The sequence below is a fragment of the Rhipicephalus sanguineus genome, chromosome 7 (genome assembly GCF_013339695.2).
Source record: "Rhipicephalus sanguineus isolate Rsan-2018 chromosome 7, BIME_Rsan_1.4, whole genome shotgun sequence".
Taxonomy (NCBI): domain Eukaryota; kingdom Metazoa; phylum Arthropoda; class Arachnida; order Ixodida; family Ixodidae; genus Rhipicephalus; species Rhipicephalus sanguineus.
Window position 1 is genome coordinate 159,615,643 of NC_051182.1, and position 22,101 is coordinate 159,637,743.

Below are 22,101 nucleotides of genomic sequence, written 5' to 3' on the forward strand. Positions count from 1 at the left end.
CCCTAATATATTTCCCTTTTTTATTCCCGGCCAATGTCCGATGGAAAGAATGAATTTTCATGCGCTTAATACCATCACATTTTTTCCAAAATTTTGGATATACGACCGTGAAAGTGGATCTTGACTCATATGTATAGATATCCTACATGTATTCTTTGGTGTACTAGCTCAAACTGCGTTCCAACAAGCAAGGATCTGCACATTGCAGAGCAGCCGCTGAGGCTGCAGCAGCATCAGTTTTTCAGCTAAAAGATCGCTGCCAGGCGTGGCCGCTGCATCCAGTGATGATGATGCGCCAGCTGATGCACTGCACCATCTAGCGAAACTCCTAGGCATTGAAAAGAAAGTGCAAAAAGTGCAAAGGGATGAGCGGGGGGGAGTGACACAGGCTCTTGGGGGGGGGGGGGGGGGGGGGATCTGCCCCCTCTGGATCTGCCACTGCATAAAGTATATGTATTTGCCTTCTTTTTTTTTAACCTCTTTGGTTAATACGATTTTTACTTAATACAGTAGACTCTCCTTAAACAGAACCTGAAGCGACCAGGAAATTATGTTCCGTTTAACAGCAGTTCCGTTACTGAGTGACGAACAGGGATGCAGAATTCAAGAATAAAGCCAATCATGTTAGAGGCAGTTAAGTTTAAGCAGCAATTCCGATGAAGAGACTCCTGTTTACTGGGAGTCCACTGTATGTTTTATTTTTCGGTTCCCCTGAAAAACGTATCGAGATTCCACTTATCTTGCCAACAACTCACGATGCTTCATGCAGTGGCGTAGCCAAAAATATTTTTTTGCTTCGTGGAATGCCTAGCTAAGTAATCAGGACAAGTTACACTTTTCAGTCATAAATTATCATTGTCATGCGCCTTTACAGAAGGTGGGTGAAATCAGTCCACGATGTTATTGTCTTCAGAAGGGGTCAGGGTCCTGACTGAAAGCCCCCTTGTTAAAACGTTTGCTCCAGCAGCATTCCTTGTTCAATACCTTCTCGTCTCGTAGACAAATGGTCTAACAAATTCATTGACACTCGCGCATACATTTCCTGTTCGTGATGGTTACATGAATCTGAACCTGTCGCCTGTAGTGAGGATGAATGTTGTATTATGGAGCATGTATGAGATCGTGCCCCAGATTGCGAACCTACATGCTAGCAGTGCATGGAGGGGGTAAAAGAGACAGAAAGCATGAGGGCAGATGATTTATAATCCACATGCATACTGTGCAGGAGGGCATCGTATGGCTTTCTGGGCTGATGAGGCCAGGCTTCCAAGGCCTATGCTACTTTAAAAAGCAAATCATTGAGTCTGCTCAAGCCGCGCTGGAGACTCTGGCAATGTTTGTCAGATTGGGAACATTGGGAAATTGGGAACACCACAAGCAATGTATGCAACAGAGCAGAATGACGGGATGCTATTACTGGGGCCAGAGGGCTGGTGTGACGTAGTCAAGAAACGAAAGAAGGGGAATTTTTCATTGTTAGACACAGCATTAATGAGAACCAACAGACAATCGAGCCAAGGAAAGTGTAGGGGATGTCACCGTCTTTCATACAGTCTCGTTCTGGCAGACTCGATGCCTTCAGGTAGTATGCGAGGGATTACTGGTTAGGTGGTGGTGGTGAAAAACTTTATTCTAAAAGAGAGTTTATGAGCCCCCTGAAAGGGCCCTACAGACTAGGTGACATCCTCAGTCCGGGACGTCATTGGACGATACCGCTGCTTTTGCTCGAGCATTGAGGGCTTGTTGGGCCCCTAGGTCAGAGCAGATAAGCAGCGTTGCCTCCCAGTCCGCTCACGTAGAGTTGGTGAGGGGAGGAATGGCTGTGTCCAGCTGGCAGGCGCATACCATGTGGTAGACATCGGCTGTCTCCCCACAGTGCTTGCACCTGCCAGTGACTGCGGGATCAAAGTATTGTAATATGGCCGGGCATAGCAATGTGTTCGTTTGAAGTCGGCGCTGTCAGCTCGTAAAAAGATCACGTGCTACATGACGTCAGCAGGCAAAACAAAAGTGTTCCACGCTCACTGTCATGGCTATATACAAACAGCGCTGACTGACACTGCCAGGTTTAAATGCACAGATATGCCCAATAGAATGCACGGAAGGACAATTGCCGCGGTAGCTCGATTGGTAGAGCATCGAGCACGCTATTCGAAGGTTGCAGGTTCGGTCCCTGCCGGTGGCAAGTTGTCTTTTTGTCCACTTTAATTTCTTCATACTTATATCATAATTGCTACAAATTATGTCCCTTATACTTTCCTTGGCTTGATTGTCTGTTGGTTCCCATCAATGTATAGCCAAGAAACAAGGATGTGCGCCAACTTCTCATTTTTTTGTCGCCTTTCTTCTTCATGTCACATCAGCACCAGTAATTGCTTCTAACCAACTAGTCCAAATGCTCCTAGAATACTATAATTTAGTCTCGTGGCTCCTGTGCCAGGACTGTGACGTGTACCTGCTGGACGACCCGCTCTCGGCACTGGACGCCCACGTGGCGCAACAGGTGTTCGAGAGCTGCATCCTCGGAGCCATGCGAGGGAAGGCCCGGCTGCTCTGCACCCACCAAGTGGGCTTCCTCGCGCAGGCTGATCACGTGATTGTGCTGCGTGATGGCAAGGTCATCGCTGAGGGTGAGAAATGGCACATTCATTCATTCATTCATTCATTCATTCATTCATTCATTCATTCATTCATTCATTCATTCATTAACTAAAGTGCAGTTTATCATTCATTCAAGATGCAGTCTATTACCTACAAATTGTACAAGATGAGGGTCATGATCTCTGAGACCGCATCAGATGCTTAGTTATTTGTTACAACAAAAAAACAATCGTAACAGCAGGTAACTAAACAAAATAGCATCGCAGTTTAACTTGTAAAACTCCAGAATATAATTTAACTAGAAAAAAAGGTGAATGCAGATGAATTGTGCTTAAGGTAAAAGTATATATGGCAATGAGCGTACATAAACTATTAAAAAAAGTTATCGCACTATGAATAACATTAAATGATCAAGATGGCATGCATAGAAGCAGTGACACAGGGCATTTTGAAATGCGTAGAGGTAATTTTACGGAAACTAATGTTTGAACCATTTAAATTAACAATTTAAGGATGAGGAAGACTTATTGCATATGGAGGACTATACTATATAAAAGCTTTAGTACACGAAAAGAGCTGCCCATTTTTCAATGATTAATGTGAGGTAAATGTACGTACTGGAACAAAAACTGCCATAAGATGTGAACCTGGTATTGTTGGGATCAGCAAACACTTTGCACCTTACAAGACTGTGCAATATAGTCTATGGTCAGATGCAACTTACGAAGGCTGGAGAGGTCCCTACCTGATGACCAAAGCGCAGCACCTGATTGGCTCCGCGACTAAAGAAATAGTCCCACTCTTGCATAGGTCAGCAAACTCGCTCATGTGTTGACTCACTCAGACTCAGACCGGGCCATGAGTCCAATTCCGTGGGAGTTCAGTTGAGTAATGCTTTGGTGAGTTTGAGTCCGAGTGAGTTTGGCTGAGCAAAATTTTAGTGAGTCTGAGTCCAAGTGAGTCCGGTTGAGAAAAATATTGGTGAGTCTCAGTCCGAGTGAGCCCTAGGTGCAACATATATTTCTTGGGTGAGTCTGAGTGGGCTCCACCTTTTATTGCCGACCTATGGTCCTATCTACTCATCTTCAGCATTACTATCAGCCTTATTACGGCTTACATTTATACTCAAGGCTATTCACTAGAGCTGTGCGAATAGCAAAGTTTTGGGTGCGAAGCGAATTCGAATATTGAAGTGTGAGTGCGAATCGAATCGAACATTTTTCGAATATTTCTAGAATATTTTTCTAATACCTCGAAGCGAAATTGCAGAAAAAAAGTTAGAGAGGATTCCTAAGCATATTCTTATGAGATAGCAACATGAAAGTGTTTCTTTTCACTAGGTTGATGAAGCACTGGCGGGGTGGTGTTTCATAGTTGTCTTATCAAGAATGAGGCAATGTAGAGGCCGAATTCTATTTATGTACATGATTTGGTGCAACCAAAGTGGTGCCGACAACACTTTACACGTGATAGGCAAAGATGCCATTTCCTCAGCCTCTCCTCCTCTTTCAACTTCTGTGGAAGCCCAACTGATGTGGCGGACAAGGGTGTGCTCTCTTTAAGTCCAGAGTTCCAAATCTGCCTCTAGACGTCGATATATAGGAACATCTGAAATTTTGGATGCTAAAAAGCTTCGGCTTCCGATTTTTTGGACTTCCTGCCCAAATTTCAGGTCCACCTCTGCCACATCTTTCATCTCCATGTTGGAACCGGCGTATTCTTGAGTTAGTACATTTGCGACCGTAACGGAGCTTGAAAGGCGGCTTTGCCGCAATACCGGGGTGTGATGAGGTGAAGCATATTAAAAATCTAGGGACCACTTTCGATCGGACGTTAACTGTGTCTTGGCAAAGTTCGACCGTAACGGAGCTTGAAAGGCAGCTTTGCCGCAATATGAGAGTGTAATGAGGTGAAGCATATTGAAAATCTGAAGGGATCACTTTCAATCGGACGTTGACTGTATTTGTTTTTGGGAAGTTCGAATAGTTCGAATAGTAAAATTCTAGTGCGAATCGAATCGAATAGCAAACACTATTCGAAAAATATTCAAAATTTTGAATATTCGCACGCCCCTACTATTTACACATGTCTGAATGCACTAGCGTTCATGCATCAACTCAATATTTATTAATCAGAGGCATGAATTAAGGGGGGAGGGGGGTTGCCATGACCTCCACCCGCAAACTCTTTCACAGGAAGTTCTTGATAAAAAACATCTCGTGTGTGTTACGTATTTCATAAAAATGTCCTTACTGGATTGAAACCACTGATAACTCATATTTAAAGGTACGAGATCAAAAGGCTCTGATTATGTGAAATATTGGCATTAAAGAGCATTGACACCACGATCCAAAAAGCTAATTTTACGCTAACAGACTCATGAGTCGACTCACTCAGGCTCTCTCAGACTCAGGTGAAGCCATGAATCTAAGTCTGATGGAGTCCGTCTGAGTAATATGTTGGTGAGGTTGAGTCCGAGTGAGTCCAATTGAGAAAGTGTTTAGTGAGTCTGAGTCCGAGTGAGCCCTCAGAGCAAAATATATTTCTTGGATGAGTGTGAGTGAGTGCCAATTTTTTTGCCAACCTATGCGCTCATGGTAGTCAGTGATCTCTGACGGTGGGGTCAATGCCCATCCAGCTTATCACATCAGTCTAGAGTGCACACTCATTGTTGCAGGCTTGTGTACATACGCCTTTGAGGTCGTAATGCCTCTGCCTCCTAAAGTTATGCCCGACTATAGGCAAGTGCCAAATAAACTAAAGTTTCTGCCTGCTTACAAGTCGGTCGGTCTCAGACTAACTACCTTGTGACGGCCAGAGCAAACAGAACACGGACGAGATGAAGAAACGGCGACACAGGCAGTTTCTAACGACTGAAAGTTTATTAGAAAAAAATACCAAAGATGTATATGGGCAGGAAAGAGATTATCACCTAAACGACAGTCCCCCTAAAAACAAAAAACACAGCAATATTAGCATGCATAGGTGATCACAAGTGAGCACATTCCAAGAAAGCCACTTCCTGATCAGACCTTTCGTGCCCATATATATCTTTGGTGTTTTCTCTAATAAAACATTAAGTTGTTAGACAGCGCCTGTGTAGTCGTTTCTTTTTCTCGTCCATGTTCTGTTTACACTGGCAGTCTTGAGTATTTTCCAACTCAACCAACTTGCTACAGCTAATCGATAATTTATTGATTTGTGCAGGTAAATGCATTTAAGTACGCTACAAGCCATGCATGCATGAAACCAATTACAGTGAAGTTATTTCAGTCTGAATACTGGTAAATCTTAATTACAACTACGTAACTTCTTTTTCTTTTATTCCTCTCCTCCTCTTGATAGGCCCACCGTCTACAGTGCTCAAATCATCTGTCATGGAGGCACTGCCGGAGCTGACAGCATCCGAAGGACCGTCTTCATCGTCATCTTCAATGGCAAAGTCCAGCCATGACACTGGTTCAACCATATCTCAAGAATGTGCCGGAATGCTCGTCGAAGACGAGGAACGAGAGTACGGGGCTGTGCGCCTGAGCACGGTGCGCTCTTACTGGGATGCGGTCGGCACCTGGCTGGCTGTTACAGTCCTGCTGTCCCTCGTTCTTATGCAAGGTCAGTGCGTGGTCCTTCTCGCAACATTGCAGATATTGTTAAAGGGGTACTGACACACAAATTTTCAGTTGTCGTTTTCTTGCATCAAATGAAAGGTCAAGCTGTCAAGGGTCTAGAAAATGTACTGGTAAACATGAGTACTCCGTGAAAAGAATTAGGCAGCTATGCACTAGTGGTGTGAAGACTGAGGAAGCAGTGGAGCTGGTGGCATTGCCCTCCTCCTTTCTCTCCTCCTCACACTCACTTCCCTTTCCCAGCCCCTTGCTACACTACTACTCATGGCTATGCTCTCTCTCTCTCTTTTTTCTCTCTCTTGCTATATTATACTCTACAAGGCTATGCTTCTGTCTCTTTTTTCCTATCTTTTTTTTTGTGTCTGTTTCTTTCTATCTCTCTCTCTCTGTACTCGTTCTCTTGCCCATCAAAGTTATTGCATCTGCCGCGGGACAAATCCGCGTACGTGTTCTGGGAGCGAAGCAGATCATGAAGAAGAGAACGAAGAGAGCTCATGCCGGTTCATGATGATGGTAGTTTTCAGGTCATGCCACACGGCATAATGGAAAGCTTAATGGTAGCTCCGCCGTAAAAGTAATTACAGTGTGTTTTTGAAAAGCTAGTTTCGGTTCCTAGTGTACCCTGACATCATAACATACTACACTCAAACTTCATTATAACAAAGTCACATCTGCCCTGGAAATAACTTCGTTATCTCCAAAAATTCGTTATAAACGTTTATTTATAACACTGTATCTATGACGAGCCTATTCTTCATTTACTTCGTTGTAACCAATAATTTGTTATATCCGTGTTCGTTGTATTGAGATATCAGTGTATGAGCTTCTCGTCACGTGCTCGCGCAAGATATCGTAACATCTCCATGGCCGCTCCACTCTGTGGCTCCGTTGGTGACACATAAACAGCCAATTTTGAGTCTTTTCGGTGACATACAAGCGTTCATACTGAATGTTTTGGTACCTGACGTCATCTCACAACTAGCCATACTGGTGTGTGAAGTCACTAGAATTGACACTGTAGCCTGACGTCACGATAGTGTCTGTAGACGCTACGGTATTAGCGGGTACAGAAGAACTGAGCCAGGAGCCATCGTGTCGCCATGATAGAACGTGTTCTCACTTCTTCCTCTTCTTTGCCTTTTCTGGCTGGCTGCGTTTATTTATTGTTTTCTACATCCTGCCCCGCCCCAGAAGTAGTAGGCATTTCCAGGTGATGCAGAGCTTGAGCGGGTCTTTTAAACACTTTTCCGTCTTGTGTCTTGATGGTGTAAGCCCGCACCAGACCATCACGACCGGGGTGCACTTCCAATATTCGACTTAGCTGCCAAAAACACCGATTCTTCTTGTCGTCTTGTAGTAGCACGACATCATCTACCGTTAAATTAAACTTCGGTTAGATCCTTGCGGATACCGATGCAGAGACCGCAATTCCAGGAGATACTCCTTTCTCCATCTTTGCCACAGATGATTCAACAGCCTCTGACGATACTCCAGCCAACGTTACTAGAACAAACTCAGTTTAAAAGCTCCGCCGGAGAGGCGGTCCGCGTGGCGGTCGTGAGAACTAGTGGCGCTGCAGTCACGTCTAGCTCCCGCGTGTCCCGCGGCTGGCGCTTGTTGTGATCGGCGCCGCCGATGTGCAAGCACACGTGGGTTACAGCGTCGTCTGCGCTTTGTCCGCTCGTCATTTTTGCGGCTGTTCTTGACCAGGCTTAGCGTCTTGTACGAAGACACGTGCATGATGTGCGAAGCGTAACGAGGGCGAACAGATTCACAGTGCGGTATGCCGACTTGCGCCGGGCTGAAAGAGCGGCTACCGCAGCGACGACTCCGCTTCACGACACTTCTTCGGACCTCCAAAATACCCTACGCCATTCAAGCTTTGCATCGCAAAGATAAAAAGCTTACTGCGAAATGCAAGGTCTGTGACGTTCATTTTGAGAGTGACGACATTGTAAAGCACTATCGTCGTGTCGTTGCGGGACAAGAAGTTTTGATACCACGTGGAAAGCGGGAACTCGCACCCGGTGCCGTGCCGCGCTTGTTCCCAGCACTTCCACCACACATTCCAAAGCCAAAATGTTCGGGGTTTAGGCGCATATCCCCCCCCCCCCAAAAAAAAAAAAAGAAAAAAAACGCACGGCGTCCCGCGAAAGCCCAGCGCCCAGTTTGGAGGAGCCGCCAGAAATAGAACAGCAAAACGAAAGGCAGCCGATTACCTATATTCGCTACCGAGACTGAGAGTTGCATCACACTGACATTCGATCAGTTGTCAGCTGTCGCTATGCCTTTAAAGCAGTGGATTTTCGAGAGATTTTACGACGAGGTATCGAACAAGATGTGCGGAATAATTTACACTCGCCGGCTCGGGTACGGGCTGCTTCACACGGTACACATAGAAAAGACGAGGACTAGCGCTGGTCCTCGTCTTTTCTATGTGTACCGTGCCAAATTTTTTGCGCTGAGCTGTTTAATAATAGAATACCAACTAGCCCAATCCCACGCTTTGCTTCGGGAACGGAGACTTACTTGTACAAAAGATAATTGTAGTTGACGAGCAGTTTAAAAGGACACTAAAGAGCAAAACGATTTTTCTCGCATTAGTAAAGTAGTCTTCCATGATACCAAAAACACCACGCTTTCTGCGCGAAGACGCTTAATAAGCGAGAAAACGCGCAAAAAGAAAATACAGGTGGCGACGCCACCTTGGAATTCCCGCACCGTTTGCCGTGACGTCACATATTATTGACGGCGCCTGCTTGGGCCTACGTAGTTCCTAATCGGTTAAATCGAAGTACATTTTCCTCTGAGGGGGCCAGAGACTTGACATAACGAGTTTGTGGAAATTTCGTCGAGCCAGTGGCGCCAAATTACGTTAAATGCTCTTTGAAGTCTTTTACGTCACGAATTACAAAGTTCGGCGCGAAATTTAAAAATGAAACTTTGAATTTGGTTTTCTCCTGTAATAATAAACCTATGGTGGTGAAATAAACTACACATGAGTTCTCCGAACACACTTTATCAATCTAAACCAATTCATTGTTTCTCTTTAGTGTCCCTTCAACTGCGTAGTGAACGGCTACAGCACGAAACGCAAACGGCTGTCGTCATAGACGTGCGCAAAAGGGAGGCAGGGGGGGAAGCGGCCGCCCCCCCTAATCACCCAAGAGGGGGGCCCAAAATCTGCCCCGTACGTTGACCCTTCTAGTCACCTAAGAGGGGGGGGGGGCGCAAAATCTGCCCCATACATGGACTTAGTAGGGTGGGGGGGGCGCTGCAATGAACCTTTGCCCCCCCCTAATGGGTACCCTGCGCACGCCTATTGCTGCCGTACAGTGTAAGAAGTGCTGCGGGCATGAAACATCTGCTCGGTGAAGTTGAAAAACTGAAGTTGAATACTGACGACTCTTCTAGCGACAGAGTACGCGCGAATAACAGCTCGGTGCTCACACCACGGCCGATCTGTTCGAATTGATTAAGGCACCGTAGAAGGATGCGACGTAGAAAGATTAGACACCGAAATTCAAATATCCACTGAAAAAATTGCTCAGAGACGACATCTATTCGATGTAATCGCACACTGAGATTTCATTTACCGAGTTCTCGTAAAATTTCCCGATTTTGGGTCAGTATCCCTTTAACCGTCGCGAAAACGTGTCTTGTAAACATTTCAAAGCATTGGTGATGTTTTTCGAGTAAGTTTTTTTCAATAAATTGTAGAAATATGAGTACTGTTTTTCTAGAACATTTTTGTATCTGGAGTAAGTACGCTTCTTTGTACACTATAAAGGCTTTTACAAACGTGTTGGGTTGTTCTTGGTCTAGATTAGACGGCATTGGCTAAAATTGTGGTGGTAGTTATAAAAATTACTCTGACAACCCTCATTCGCTTAGAAACTCCTATGCTTGGAAGTTAAGCGCAATGTACACAGCTCAAATATTGTCACAGGGTCGTGACGTCGACGAAGGCAGCAGTCAGCAGGTCCCAGATGAAACTCTTTATTTGGGCGAACTTGTGGCCGGGAAACTGAAAGTCAAACTACAGCAATACACTGATAGCGGCGACCAGAGCGTCGACCGTCGATCAACTGACAAGCGGTCAAGCGCGTCGGCTTTTATACAGGCGCTATCGAACTTTCCAGCGATATTGCTGGTGGCGGCGTTATCTCTCGACAAAGCTGGAACATTCGCGTGCGGCGCGCAATCTTATCAAAACGATCTACTACAAATGCGAAGCTTCTCGAACACTGCTTCGCGGACAGCGTCGAGCGTTGATAACCGTCCTTGCTGGTCAAACCCGAATACATCAAAATAAAACAAGTGGGCTTGGCAATATAGACCGAACATCGATTCTTAGCCAATCAATGAACAACGCACGCGGGCCAATGCATACAGACGACCTTATGCACATCCACCTAAGTATCCACCTAACTAGTACAATACGAAAGTTGCCGCGAGCAATTGCGCGGCGGACCGCAGCGTTATGCCGTGGCAGCAGACGATGCGCCGATAGTGGCGCAAGACGGAACTGCAGCGCCGCTAGTTCTCGCGACCGCCGTTCGGACCACCCTCCTCCGCTGGCGGAGATACGGAGCTTTGAAACTGAGTTTGTTCTAGTAACGTTGACTCCAGCTTCCGGATAACACCATTTCTAGTAGTCTGCGGCCAGGTTGAAGTTTCACATCGGTCAGGTTCCGGATGAGCGATGATTGAATTCCTGACGAGTAAATGTGCACAGCATGCCAGATAGGGACTGAATATTCTGGAAGTTGTTCGTGGTGTAGTCCGCTTCGTTTCCACCTTGCCCGAAACTAGCAACTTTGTTGCTGCATTTGAAGAACCTTGCAAGTAATCTTCGTTGGTGTTCCAGCGCATACCTAGAACTGCTGCGGAACTGCTGTCACATTCTTGTAGACACGCTTTGTTTTCCTCCGAATCTTCAAGGAGTTGGATGTCGTTTCTTTCACATTTCCGAAAGTTCATTCCGGCGTTGCCCAAAATTGACTTTGCCTCGTTGTCCTCATCTAAGGCTTGGCCAAAACTGTCGTCTCCTGGCCGCAAGTCGTCGACAGAGAAATTCTGCTTCGAAGTCCGGGCAAGAGTTCTGTCTTCTCCGCTTACGTTGTTTAAGCCGTCATGTAGCACTAGAGAGTCTCGGCCGCAAGACTGCTTGATTGTCTGCTTAAACTGCAGATGTTTATCAGAAGGACATTCTTTATAGTAATTGATGCTCATAGACTCTATCTTCGGGAAAGACCATGAGATCTTCGCTGCAGATTCTTCCACTGCATCAACTTGCGAGACGCTGACCAGATGAGTACCGCAGTCCAAGAAGGTCTTTTGGGAGACTGGTCCTTGTATTGTCCAACCGAAAATAGTATCGATCGCCACAAGTCCTGGAACGTCTGGGCATCGGATGACTTCGCCGGTGATTACTTGCCAGAGATAATCAGATCCTATTAGCAAACCGATTCCGGTGTCTGTTGCGTCCTTAGACCAGTCGTTCGCGAGCAACTTTCCTTGTCCTCTTAATTCTTTAATGAAGGTGCTGTTGGCTGACGGCACAGTCAACTCGTGGCAAATGGTAGGAACGACTACAGCTTCTATGCGAATGACAGCCTTGTTGTATCTGCTTCGAAGCTGTATTTCCACCACGTTCCGCTTTTCTGGTGCTGAAGAGCAAGTGCTTCCGAAGGTATTCAGTGCTAACCGTGTCTGTCTGACCACCTTCAGGTTAAGCATACGAGCTATATCTTGCTGAATAAAGGTCCTCTGGCTACCTCCATCCAGAATACCGCGAATGCATTTGCTCTTTTCGTTGTTGACTATGTCGGTGCAAAATGTCTGAAGGTAGACCGCGTTGTCCTTGATTGGTTGCTTGCTGGATGGTGTTTCATCGCAGGAATCAATCCCGTTAGAAGAAACACACACTGTGGTGCTTCTTGATTTTCCTCTTGTCGTCGTGGTAGCCTTGTAAGTCGGGTCGCACATACCTACTTGAAGCGTGTCTTCCGCGGCAAGAACTGCAGGTGAGCTTGACTCGGCAATCCTTCGCTCGATGTCCTCTTGACGTGCAGCGGAAGCACCGGTTGTCCTTTTTCAGCTGCTCTTTCTTGACAGCAAGAGGGATATCGGCGCTGCAGCTTCGCGTCCCATAATGATGAGTGCGGCAGAAGAAACATTCCCACCTTGCGACAGACGAGGCGTGCAAAACTGACGCCGTTGGGATGCTACCGTGTGTGCTGTCCGTGCGATCTTCAATGGAAGGCCTTGGATGTGGGAACGCGTGCTGCTCACTGCTTTCTAGCTCCACCCGCATGAACAGCAAAAGATCGTGCAGCTCGGCGTCCGACGCAGCTGACGCATCTGCTGGTGCACCCGAAGAGGAGACTTGAGCAGCACGTACATCAGAGGGCCGTGTCAAGGCGCGTTGTCGTTTTGCTCGAGTGAAAGAGATACTGATGTCGCGCGGTAGAGCCTGCTGCAAGATGTCGACGAGCATAGCTGAATATGTCAGAGTGGGCACGTTCAGGGCTCCAAGGCAGCGAATATTCAGTTGCGTGGCATCATACAATTTTCGAAAACCGCGGATGTCATTGGTTGATGTCACGTTCGGAAGATTCCTCAGTGCTGTCAGATGGTGCTGAATAATCGTTGTTTTGTCGCCGAATCGTTCCTTCAACATAGCCACAGCGTCGGCGTAACATGATTCGGTCGTGGGCAAACCCGCGATCGCTGCTGCTGCGTCACCGGCTAGGAAACTCTTCAGGTAATAGAACTTAGTGAAAGGCGTCAGGTCGTTGTTGAGATGAACAACTTGTTCGAATTGCTCCCAAAAGCCTGTCCACTGTGCGACGTCACCTCTGAACGTTGGAATATGCAGCTGAGGTAACCGGGGCGCCATGAATCTTGCGGGAGCCTCATTTCTGAAAGCCGGTTCTTCTGTGCTTTCACCACTGGGAGCTTGAGCATGGCCGTTCCGATCTCTCTCCATTAGGGATATTCGGCATTGTAGCTCAGCAAGGATGCCAGCGGCTTGATCCTGGTATTCAGCTATAGCTGTATATTCCTGTTCGATATTTTCTGTCGGAATATACTGCTCATATAGCTCGTCGATCTGAGAGAGCTCTCCGTTGCTAGCCGCGAGTCGTTCCTTTTCAGCTGAGAGCTTTGCGGACGTCAGCGGAGTCAAGCAAGAGTCGCGCTTCTTGAATGATCTTCGTGTTCTGCACGCGTCGTGCAGATCGCTTGCCTTTTAGTCGATCCATTGGGCTAACAATGCTGCTGGCCGAAGTCGTTGTACCAACGCCGATCTTCGCATCCACGATCCGTTGATTCCTCACCGCCCGCGACGCGAAGCGAGAGTAGATTCCTGGTCGCCGTGCGTAGAAGGAAGGCGCGTCCGCACGTGGGTTTTCGGCACCAAAATGTAGACGCTACAATATTAGCGGGTACAGAAGAACTGAGCCAGGAGCCATCGTGTCGCCATGATAGAACGTGTTCTCACTTCTTCCTCTTCTTTGCCTTTTCTGGCTGGCTGCGTTTATTTATTGTTTTCTACAGTGTCGAACCACTTTTTCAAGTAATGATATAATGACCTCAATATCGGAGTTTACTGCCTCCCGAATCAATTGCCGCAAAAATTTCTCGAATCCCTCAAGAATGAGCAGAGTTACGGGGGTTTGGCGCACGCTCTCAGCGCTTTCACTCTTTTCTCGTGCCGACGAGCGCACTGGAAGCTAGACAGGGAGGGATGGCACGGGGGAAAGAAGTTACGTCAGCGCGCGTCATGAAATGCGAACGCACCTCCCGCTGCGATTCGCGTGCGCGAGTGCGGCTACCGTGTACTGAGGAGTGCGGCGCCGGCAAGTGGTGGCACCCCGCGGCAAGAAGCGCATCTGATCCGAACGCCGCTCTCGATTTACGTCGGCTATCGGCCAACAAGCATGCTGTGTCTCTTGCGACGTAAACTGGCAGATCCGCGACGTCAACGTGCAGACGCCCTGCCCACCAACGAGAGTGAGATCTGGCCTCTGTTTCAAAAGAGGGCTTCTGAGGAAACGGCAACTTGGCGCTCCGCTTGTGGTCTTTACGCGGCGCGCACGACTGTAATATTTGGCAGAGCAGTTCATAGCCATGTCAGCTTTCCGCAGGATGTGTTTTTTCAACAAGCCCAAGGGGTGCTTCATGACCCCTTTAATGTCAAAATAAAATGTCTTATCAGCATTTACTGAGCTTCACACTTTCTCATGGCTCTATCTGTGTAGAGGAGATTTTTATGGCAGAGTAAACTCTCCGTCGAATATTGGTGTCAGTACCCCTTTAAAGGAGCATAGTCACAAAATTTTAAAGGCAAAATCGCTTCATCATCATCTCCAAAACATCAACGATAGATACTGTATCCTGGAACATATTTAAAACAAATTTTAAAGTGTGTGCCTGCAACTGAGCACGAAACACTGCACCTCACAAATTGACATCAACTTGGTTTGAATGTAAACAACCAACAACCACCTCCGTCAAGAGTTTGTGTTGGCTGCTGTGCTCCTTGTGTACACTCTCTGCCCCAGTTGCCAGTGCAGTGTTCATGTGCACGTGTTCCCACGTGCAACACACATCATTTTTCTGCGTGATCACATGGCCAGCTGTGTTTATAAAGAACCAGCCTCGTCCCACCTCACTCAGCACTCTCTTAATCTGAAACTGCGACTGGTCTCTATAAAAAGTATCTCCAAATAATTAACCCATATATGCCCAGTGTCCTACGTATAGGACGCTTCTTTGATGCACTCTAACATCGCTATTTCTTTAGCTGATGACTAGCGCCACCTACAGCACATCAAGCAAGACTCATTCTCAACGTGTGCAAGCCTACACATTGCTCGCTTTTCATGCTGCCACGTGCCGACCGCTTTGCCTGGGCAAACACGTGCTTTGTGTGAAAGACGCCATGGAGAGGAAGAAGTGCATGTAAAATGCCGACCGCTTACTCCGGGTAAACGCGTGCTTTGTATGAAATACATCGTGGAGAGGAAGAAGTGCAGTGTCGATGTGCACGTGAAATGTTTCAAGGCTTACCACACCCGCACATAGCACCCCTAATGCCCAGTGTCCTCTGTGTATAGGACGGCTTGAAAAACAGTGTTGCGTTTACCTGGTAGTAAATAAAGAACTTGTGCTTTCTTTTGAGGGTAGAAGTACACTTTTTGTGAAAACAAATATTTGTTTTGTCATTTTTTCTGAGTGTGGGCATATAAGGGTCAACCTTTGCACACTTGAGCAAACAAGGTTTCCAACCATGATAAGTTGTTCAGTAGCTACTGATCTCAACTGAAAGAACAGTATGCGAGTATGCGACAGCTGTATTTCAGCATTTAGAGAAAATCTTGTTGGTGTGTGCATGTTCCTTTTCCTTTTACTTTGCTGCATCTAAGCTAGCTTTAATGCCAAGCTTCTTGTGAAAAAAAGTAAAAGATTATGCTTTGTTGCAGTGTCCCGCACCTCCACTGACTGGTGGCTTGCCGTGTGGGTCTCTTGGGCCAACACGACCAACAATCTGCAAAATCATCGTCTCATCAGGTGACCCTTCTTTCCCAGCTTCTTCACAAGTTTCTAAGGTGCGCATGACAAAACTATGTTTGTTATGATTGTCAATGCTTGACCGACAAGTTACTTAAGGAAAAATTACTCTGTGACTCTTTCACTATCATAAGAATGCAAATACAGGGACAAGAAGAAACGAGTTTGAATGAGCGGAATGCGAGAGTTGTGCAAGAGTTTCTCTTCACTCAAGAGTTGTGAGACCCAAGTTTGTTAAGTTTAAGTTCAGTATGTGCTTTAAGTTGAACTCAACTTCTTGAGTTGAACTTGACTCATAGTTGGACTTTGCTCAAGTTGAACTCAACAGGCGCAGCTCAAAAGTAAGCTCAAAGATAAGCTCAAAAGTAAGCTCAAAAGTAAGCTCAAATGTAAGCTCAAAAGATGCGTAAATGAAGCATGCAATTTGAGCACAACTTATGTGCAACTCTCGTGCTTCACTCGTTCAGTCTTGTTTAGATGCACCATCAAGCTGTGCTCAATTGACTAACTAGTGTAGCCAGGGCAATGTTTAATGTTGCACACTTGGCATGAATGTTGTATGCATGGGCCCTGTAATCACTCTGGCATGCTTGTTAGTTAAGTTTCTGTGTGTAACCCGCCATGGTAACTTGGCAGCAGGGTGTTGCATTGTTAAACATGAGTTCGGCTAGTTAGCGAACATTGTCCGAGGGCACTAAACCGTGTGTCGGTGTGAAAGGTTTTGCCTTTCAGTTGAAACTGCCGAGCTGTCTTTATGCGTCGGCAATATGAATGTGCGCTCTTGCAAGCTTTTCATGGTGTGCCTTGTAGGAAGTTTGCTCTATTCTATTGTCTGCTCGATACAGTGTGCACAAGCATTCTTAACCCTTACAGGAGCAACTTATGAAGAACTGTCTGTAAATGCGTCAAACTTGCACAACATTATCCTGAGACACTCGATATTCTATTTCAACAAAAATAATGTCGTAATATGTTGATTTATATGTTTTGAAGTAATTAATGCTAATTAAATTGTAATTACATATCTGTTTATTCCGAAGCCATTCATTTTCTGTTTTCGCATAAATAGAATCAAATCTCAGGCTAGAAATACATCACAATTTAGCTTTAGGTTATAATTTCCAGCAAAATACTTTTGACGTGGCTCACGGAAAGCGGCACGTCGAACAACTTGTCGGACGTGGTAGTGCTTTCAGCAAAGTCATCATATGCAACGGTACACTGCAAAATGAAGTTAAATGAAGACACATTTACTACGCAGGAGGTTCAATTCATCCAATGCTCAATGTATCTTGCTCTTTTTTAGCTACTAGTCGGCACAGCTAGGAAAGACAAGTTGTGTACACAAATGTGTACAAAGCACCTCAGAGGTTATTTAAACTGGAATCACAGTAACACATCCTGTTGTTTTCTTGCTGTTCCAGAGACACTAATAGTGATGTCATGAATGTGTTCCTGCCAATCTATGGTGGCCTAGCTGTGGCCAATGGTTTCCTGACGTTGGCTCGTGCTTTCTCGTTTGCCTACGGCGGCATTGTGGCTGCGGTCAAAGTCCATGACTTGCTTCTCGACAAGGTGCTCAAGGTAAGTAAGTGCAGCGTTTCTTTAAGAGACAACTCGAACGTTTTTTTTATGTGATGACGTTCTTTCAAATCCTTAGAAAGTTCAATCATTGTGGGCACAGCTACTGTCTCGTTCAATATCTATGAACATCACATGTGCTCAAGAAGCGTAAACGTTCTAGTTTCAAATTTTAATTAAGCCACAATTGTAACAAGAGAGGAAAATAGCAGTCAGCGCCACTGCAAACATTGCCATTTTCTTCGTGCGGCCACTGCATCAATGTCACAGTTTTCGTTCGCATGAGCTGCTGTTTGCCTTTTGGCAAGGCGTGTGAAACTGCAGTGCATAGACATAAACATTGACATGGATTATTGTTATGACTTGTGTGGCTGATATACTATGCAATATTGCATGAGATTGCATGTTGCATAGGATGATAACAAAGAAGATCGAGTGCACAGCACTTAGTTATATGGCATTTAATTACCCACACTATGAAGGTTTCGGTTGACACAGATTCCGCCATATGCACTGTGATCTGCATAATCTATATCTTTACCATGTTAAGCTTAGAGTTGCCAACTCTCGAATGTATTAAGTCCAATTGCAAAGAGGGAAGTAGGGGTGTACAGCTGGCAACAACATCAAGTGATGAATCATGACCCAACAGGACTTGAAAACCTTGAACAGTGCTTATGCCCGTGCACTGCATAATCTGCTATGTTGCTTATATGTGCCTGCATGCTTGCACCAAGCCAATGCATAAGCCGGGAGGGTGCAGAGAAATCTTGAACCAGCCAGTTCAACACCTTTTGTACACCTTTCCTACACCTTGTGAAATTAACGGCATGGTTCAGAGGACTCCACTGCTGCGCTGCTGTAATAATTTGCAGGGCTTAACACTTAATGAACTGGTTCGGTTGCTGTATATGACTCAAACAGGCCTATACTGTGGAGGCGCGCAGCAAACGCTTGCCACAAGTTTTGGGCCATGGGATCTGTGTATATATTGCACACTTCTATATGTTTGTATTCATGTTACCTTTACCCACATAACACTTATGCATAGGTGCAGAACACAAGATGAGTAACCTGCTGCACTTGTTCTCGTCAATGCAGGCACCGCTGTCATTCTTGGAAGCCACGCCCGTGGGTCGGGTGCTGAACCGCTTCTCGACGGACGTCTGGTCGATCGACGACACGCTGCCGTTCATGTTGAACATTGTGCTGGCACAAAGCGTGGCACTGGCAGGCACGTTGGTGGTCACTTCCTACGGCCTGCCCTGGGTCCTTCTGTTGCTCATACCTTTGGCGTTTGCGTACCACTCTCTCCAGGTATGACATCCTGTGATGCGTGTTTGCTGTGAACAACATGCAAACAGGCACACTGGAGAAAAGAAAGACACAACTCAGATGTCTCGTTCCCTTCTCCTGTGTCCATGTTTGATCGTCCACCCTCTTTCATCACTGTCATAGTGAATTTGTCGCTGTACCAATGTTGACATCATTTCTTTTGCAGCAATACTACCGCTGGACTTCACGGGAGTTGAGACGTCTGGGGAGCATCACGCTGTCACCCGTCTACTCGCACTTCACCGAGACGGTCGCTGGTCTCTCGGTCATTCACAGCTTCAAGGCGGTCTCTAGGTGAGATGGATGCAAGCGTGATAGTGCTCACTCATGGTCTAGTCGACGGTCCGAAATTCAACAGCACGACATTGGCAGAGATGAGATAAGACTCTGAGCGTTGTCCGAGTATTGTCCCTGCCTGCTGTGTAGTGCTATTTCATGATGCTTTAAGAGTTAAATGCAAAGAAAAAGGTGTCGAGGACGAGGGCAGATACAGACAAGCACTAACATTTAAGTAAAACTTATTGCGAAGAGATGCAAGATTTATGCAGGATATGGGTACATTGGCTTAAGAGAACTTCTTTTCAGGCATCTGTTCGTGGTATAACTGCTTTTAGGCACTAAAAAACAGCGAATGCAATGGTAAATATCAGCACGTCATGATGAAATGTAACTGAAATTAGCAGAATTGGTGAAAATAGAAACCAATACAGACAGAGATTCACAAAATAAGTGAAATCATTGTGGCCACCGCATCCGCCGAACCGCAGCTTCGAAGAAAGTCTATTCTTTTTCACTCAAAGAAACGGAAGGCTTGCAAGAACACCCATCACGTTTCATCTGCGCTGTTTCTACAATATGTAGTACAAGTATGGTTAATCTACATTGCAAAAGACAAAAACTTTCTCTTTGTTTATTGGCCTTAAAGAGCTAAATATTGTTCAGAAAGTTAAGGACAAGCTAACTCGTCATCGACAGTGAAGGGGTTAAGGAGATTCTACTTTATATGTAAACATCAAGCAGCACTTGAACATCTGTCATCCATTTATGTACATATTTTAATGTTCCCATAAACTGGCACTGCTGCTCTATAGCCATTACAGTAGATTCTCAGTAAACGGAAATCTCTTAAATGGAACTGCTGCTTAAACAGAACAACTACTCCTAATATATGATTGGTTTCGTACTTGGACACAGCACCCCTGCTCCTTTTTCAGTAAATGGAACTCCTCTTAAACGGAACACATTTCCCTGGTCCCTTCAGGTTCCATTTAACGAGAGTCTACTGTAGTTCCATCGTGCCAAAAAGCATATTAATCATAACATCGTCATTTTATCAAAGCCTGCTTCTTGACACTTCAGTGTTGAAGAATGAAGGAAGGGAAGTTTGAGGGCTCATTTCTAGGGATGTGCGAATATTCGAAACTTCGAATATTTTTCGAATATTGTTTGCTATTCGATTCGATTCGCACTGGAATTTTAATATTCGAACTATTCGAACTTCCCAAAAACAAATACAGTCAACGTCCGATTGAAAGTGACCCCTTCAGATTTTTAATATGCTTCACCTCATTACATGTTTATAATGCGGCAAAGCTGCCTTTCAAGCTCCGTTACGGTTGAACTTTGCCAAGACACAGTCAACGTCCGATTGGAAGCGGTCCCTAGATTTTCAATGTGCTTCACCTCATCACACCCCGGTATTGCGGCAAAGCTGCCTTTCAAGCTCTGTTACGGTCGCAAATGTACTAACTAAAGAAAACGCTGGTTCTAACATGGAGATGAAATATGTGGCAGAGGTGGGGGCTCAATTAATGCTGTTTTGGACCTGAAATTTGGGCAGGAAGTTCGAAAAATCGGAAGCCAAAGCTTTTTAGCATCCAAAATTTCAGATGTTCTTATATATCGACGTCTACGAGGCAGATTTGGAACTCTGGACTTGAAGGGAGCAACACCCTTGTCCGCCACATAAGTTGGTCTTCCATAGAAGTTGAAGGAGGAGGAGAGGCTGAGGAAATGGCATCTTTGCCTATCACGTGTAAAGTGTTGTCGGTAACACTTTGGTTGCACCAAATCATGTACATAAATACGATTCGGCCTCTACATCGCCTCATTCTTGATAAGCCAACTATGAAACACCAACCCACCAGTGTTCACCAACCTAACGAAAAGAAACACTTTCATCTTCCTATCTCATAAGAATATGCTTAGGAATCCTCTCTAACTTCTTTTTCTGCAATTTTGCTTCGAAGTATTCAAAAAATATTCTAGAAATATTCGACAAATGTTCAAAAAATATTCTATTCGATTCGCACTCACACTTCAATATTCGAATTTGCTTCGCACCCAAAATTTCGCTATTCGCACAGCTCTATTTCTTTATTTGACAACTGATGTGATGCCAGCTGGCAAAATGAAAAGAGTGTTCCACACTCGCCGTCTTGGCTACAATCGGCACTGACTAACACTCCCAGGTTTGCTTGCACATAAATACCCGACAAAGTGGACGAGGGGACGACCGCCGCCGTAGCTCTCAATTGGTAGAGCATCGGGTGCATAATCCGAAGGTTGCAGGTTCAGTCCCTGCTGGCGCCAAGGTGTCTTTTCATCTACTTTACTTTCTTCACATCTATATCACAATTACTACAATGTTCTCAAAACAGTACAATTAACATGCCTATACCTTCCTTGGCTTCATTATCTGCTGGTTTTCCTTAAGGTTCAATGATAAAGTCTTCTCGTACCTGCTTCTCGCATACTCTATTCTCGTATGTTCTCTATTCTCGTATACTCACTTGTATACGTGCTACTCAAATTCTCGTATACTTTGCTCTCAGGTTCTGCCAAGAAAACCTGCACAAGCTAGCAGTCAACCAGCAGGCTGTGTTTGCATCACAGGCGGCGTCCCAGTGGCTCAACCTGCGACTACAACTCATGGGCGTTCTGCTCACTTCAGGTGTCGCCTTCCTGGCCGTGGTGCAACACCAGGTCCGTGGGGTCAGCGCAGGTCAGATTCGTTTCATGCTAAAGAATGGTGTGCTGGGTGTATTTGGAATCCACGCTTGCAAATAGTAGAGTGCAAAACTGCACAGAATGAAAAAGAACACAAAACGTATAACTTGAAAAACTCATATTCACTTTGATAGCACACAATAAGGACAAGGACTGACAATAACAATGCAAACACTGCACTAAATTCCAACATTTGCTTGATTTTCTGAGGTGGTACATATATGTATAAAACAGATAACAGCGCACGCAGGCACATTGTACGAGATGAATACATTTAAAACAGCAGTGGTGCATGTGCGCATAGGAAGTTTAGATATGAAATCAAAACAGTAGCGAAATCTTGCAAGCAAAAAATTTTTATGCTACTGTT

The 22,101-nt window shown here is 45.5% G+C and overlaps 1 protein-coding gene across 1 annotated transcript in view; it reads left to right on the forward strand.

Annotated features, from left to right (window-relative positions):
* Window positions 1-22,101, forward strand: part of LOC119400400 (ATP-binding cassette sub-family C member 10) — a 45,339-nt gene that overhangs the window by 13,629 nt on the left and 9,609 nt on the right. The window contains exons 9-15 of the mRNA XM_037667421.2: window positions 2,441-2,630; window positions 5,947-6,213; window positions 15,719-15,806; window positions 17,231-17,390; window positions 18,489-18,704; window positions 18,889-19,016; window positions 21,557-21,726. Coding sequence (XP_037523349.1) covers window positions 2,441-2,630; window positions 5,947-6,213; window positions 15,719-15,806; window positions 17,231-17,390; window positions 18,489-18,704; window positions 18,889-19,016; window positions 21,557-21,726 — 1,219 coding nt within the window. The remainder of the gene's footprint in view (window positions 1-2,440; window positions 2,631-5,946; window positions 6,214-15,718; window positions 15,807-17,230; window positions 17,391-18,488; window positions 18,705-18,888; window positions 19,017-21,556; window positions 21,727-22,101) is intronic.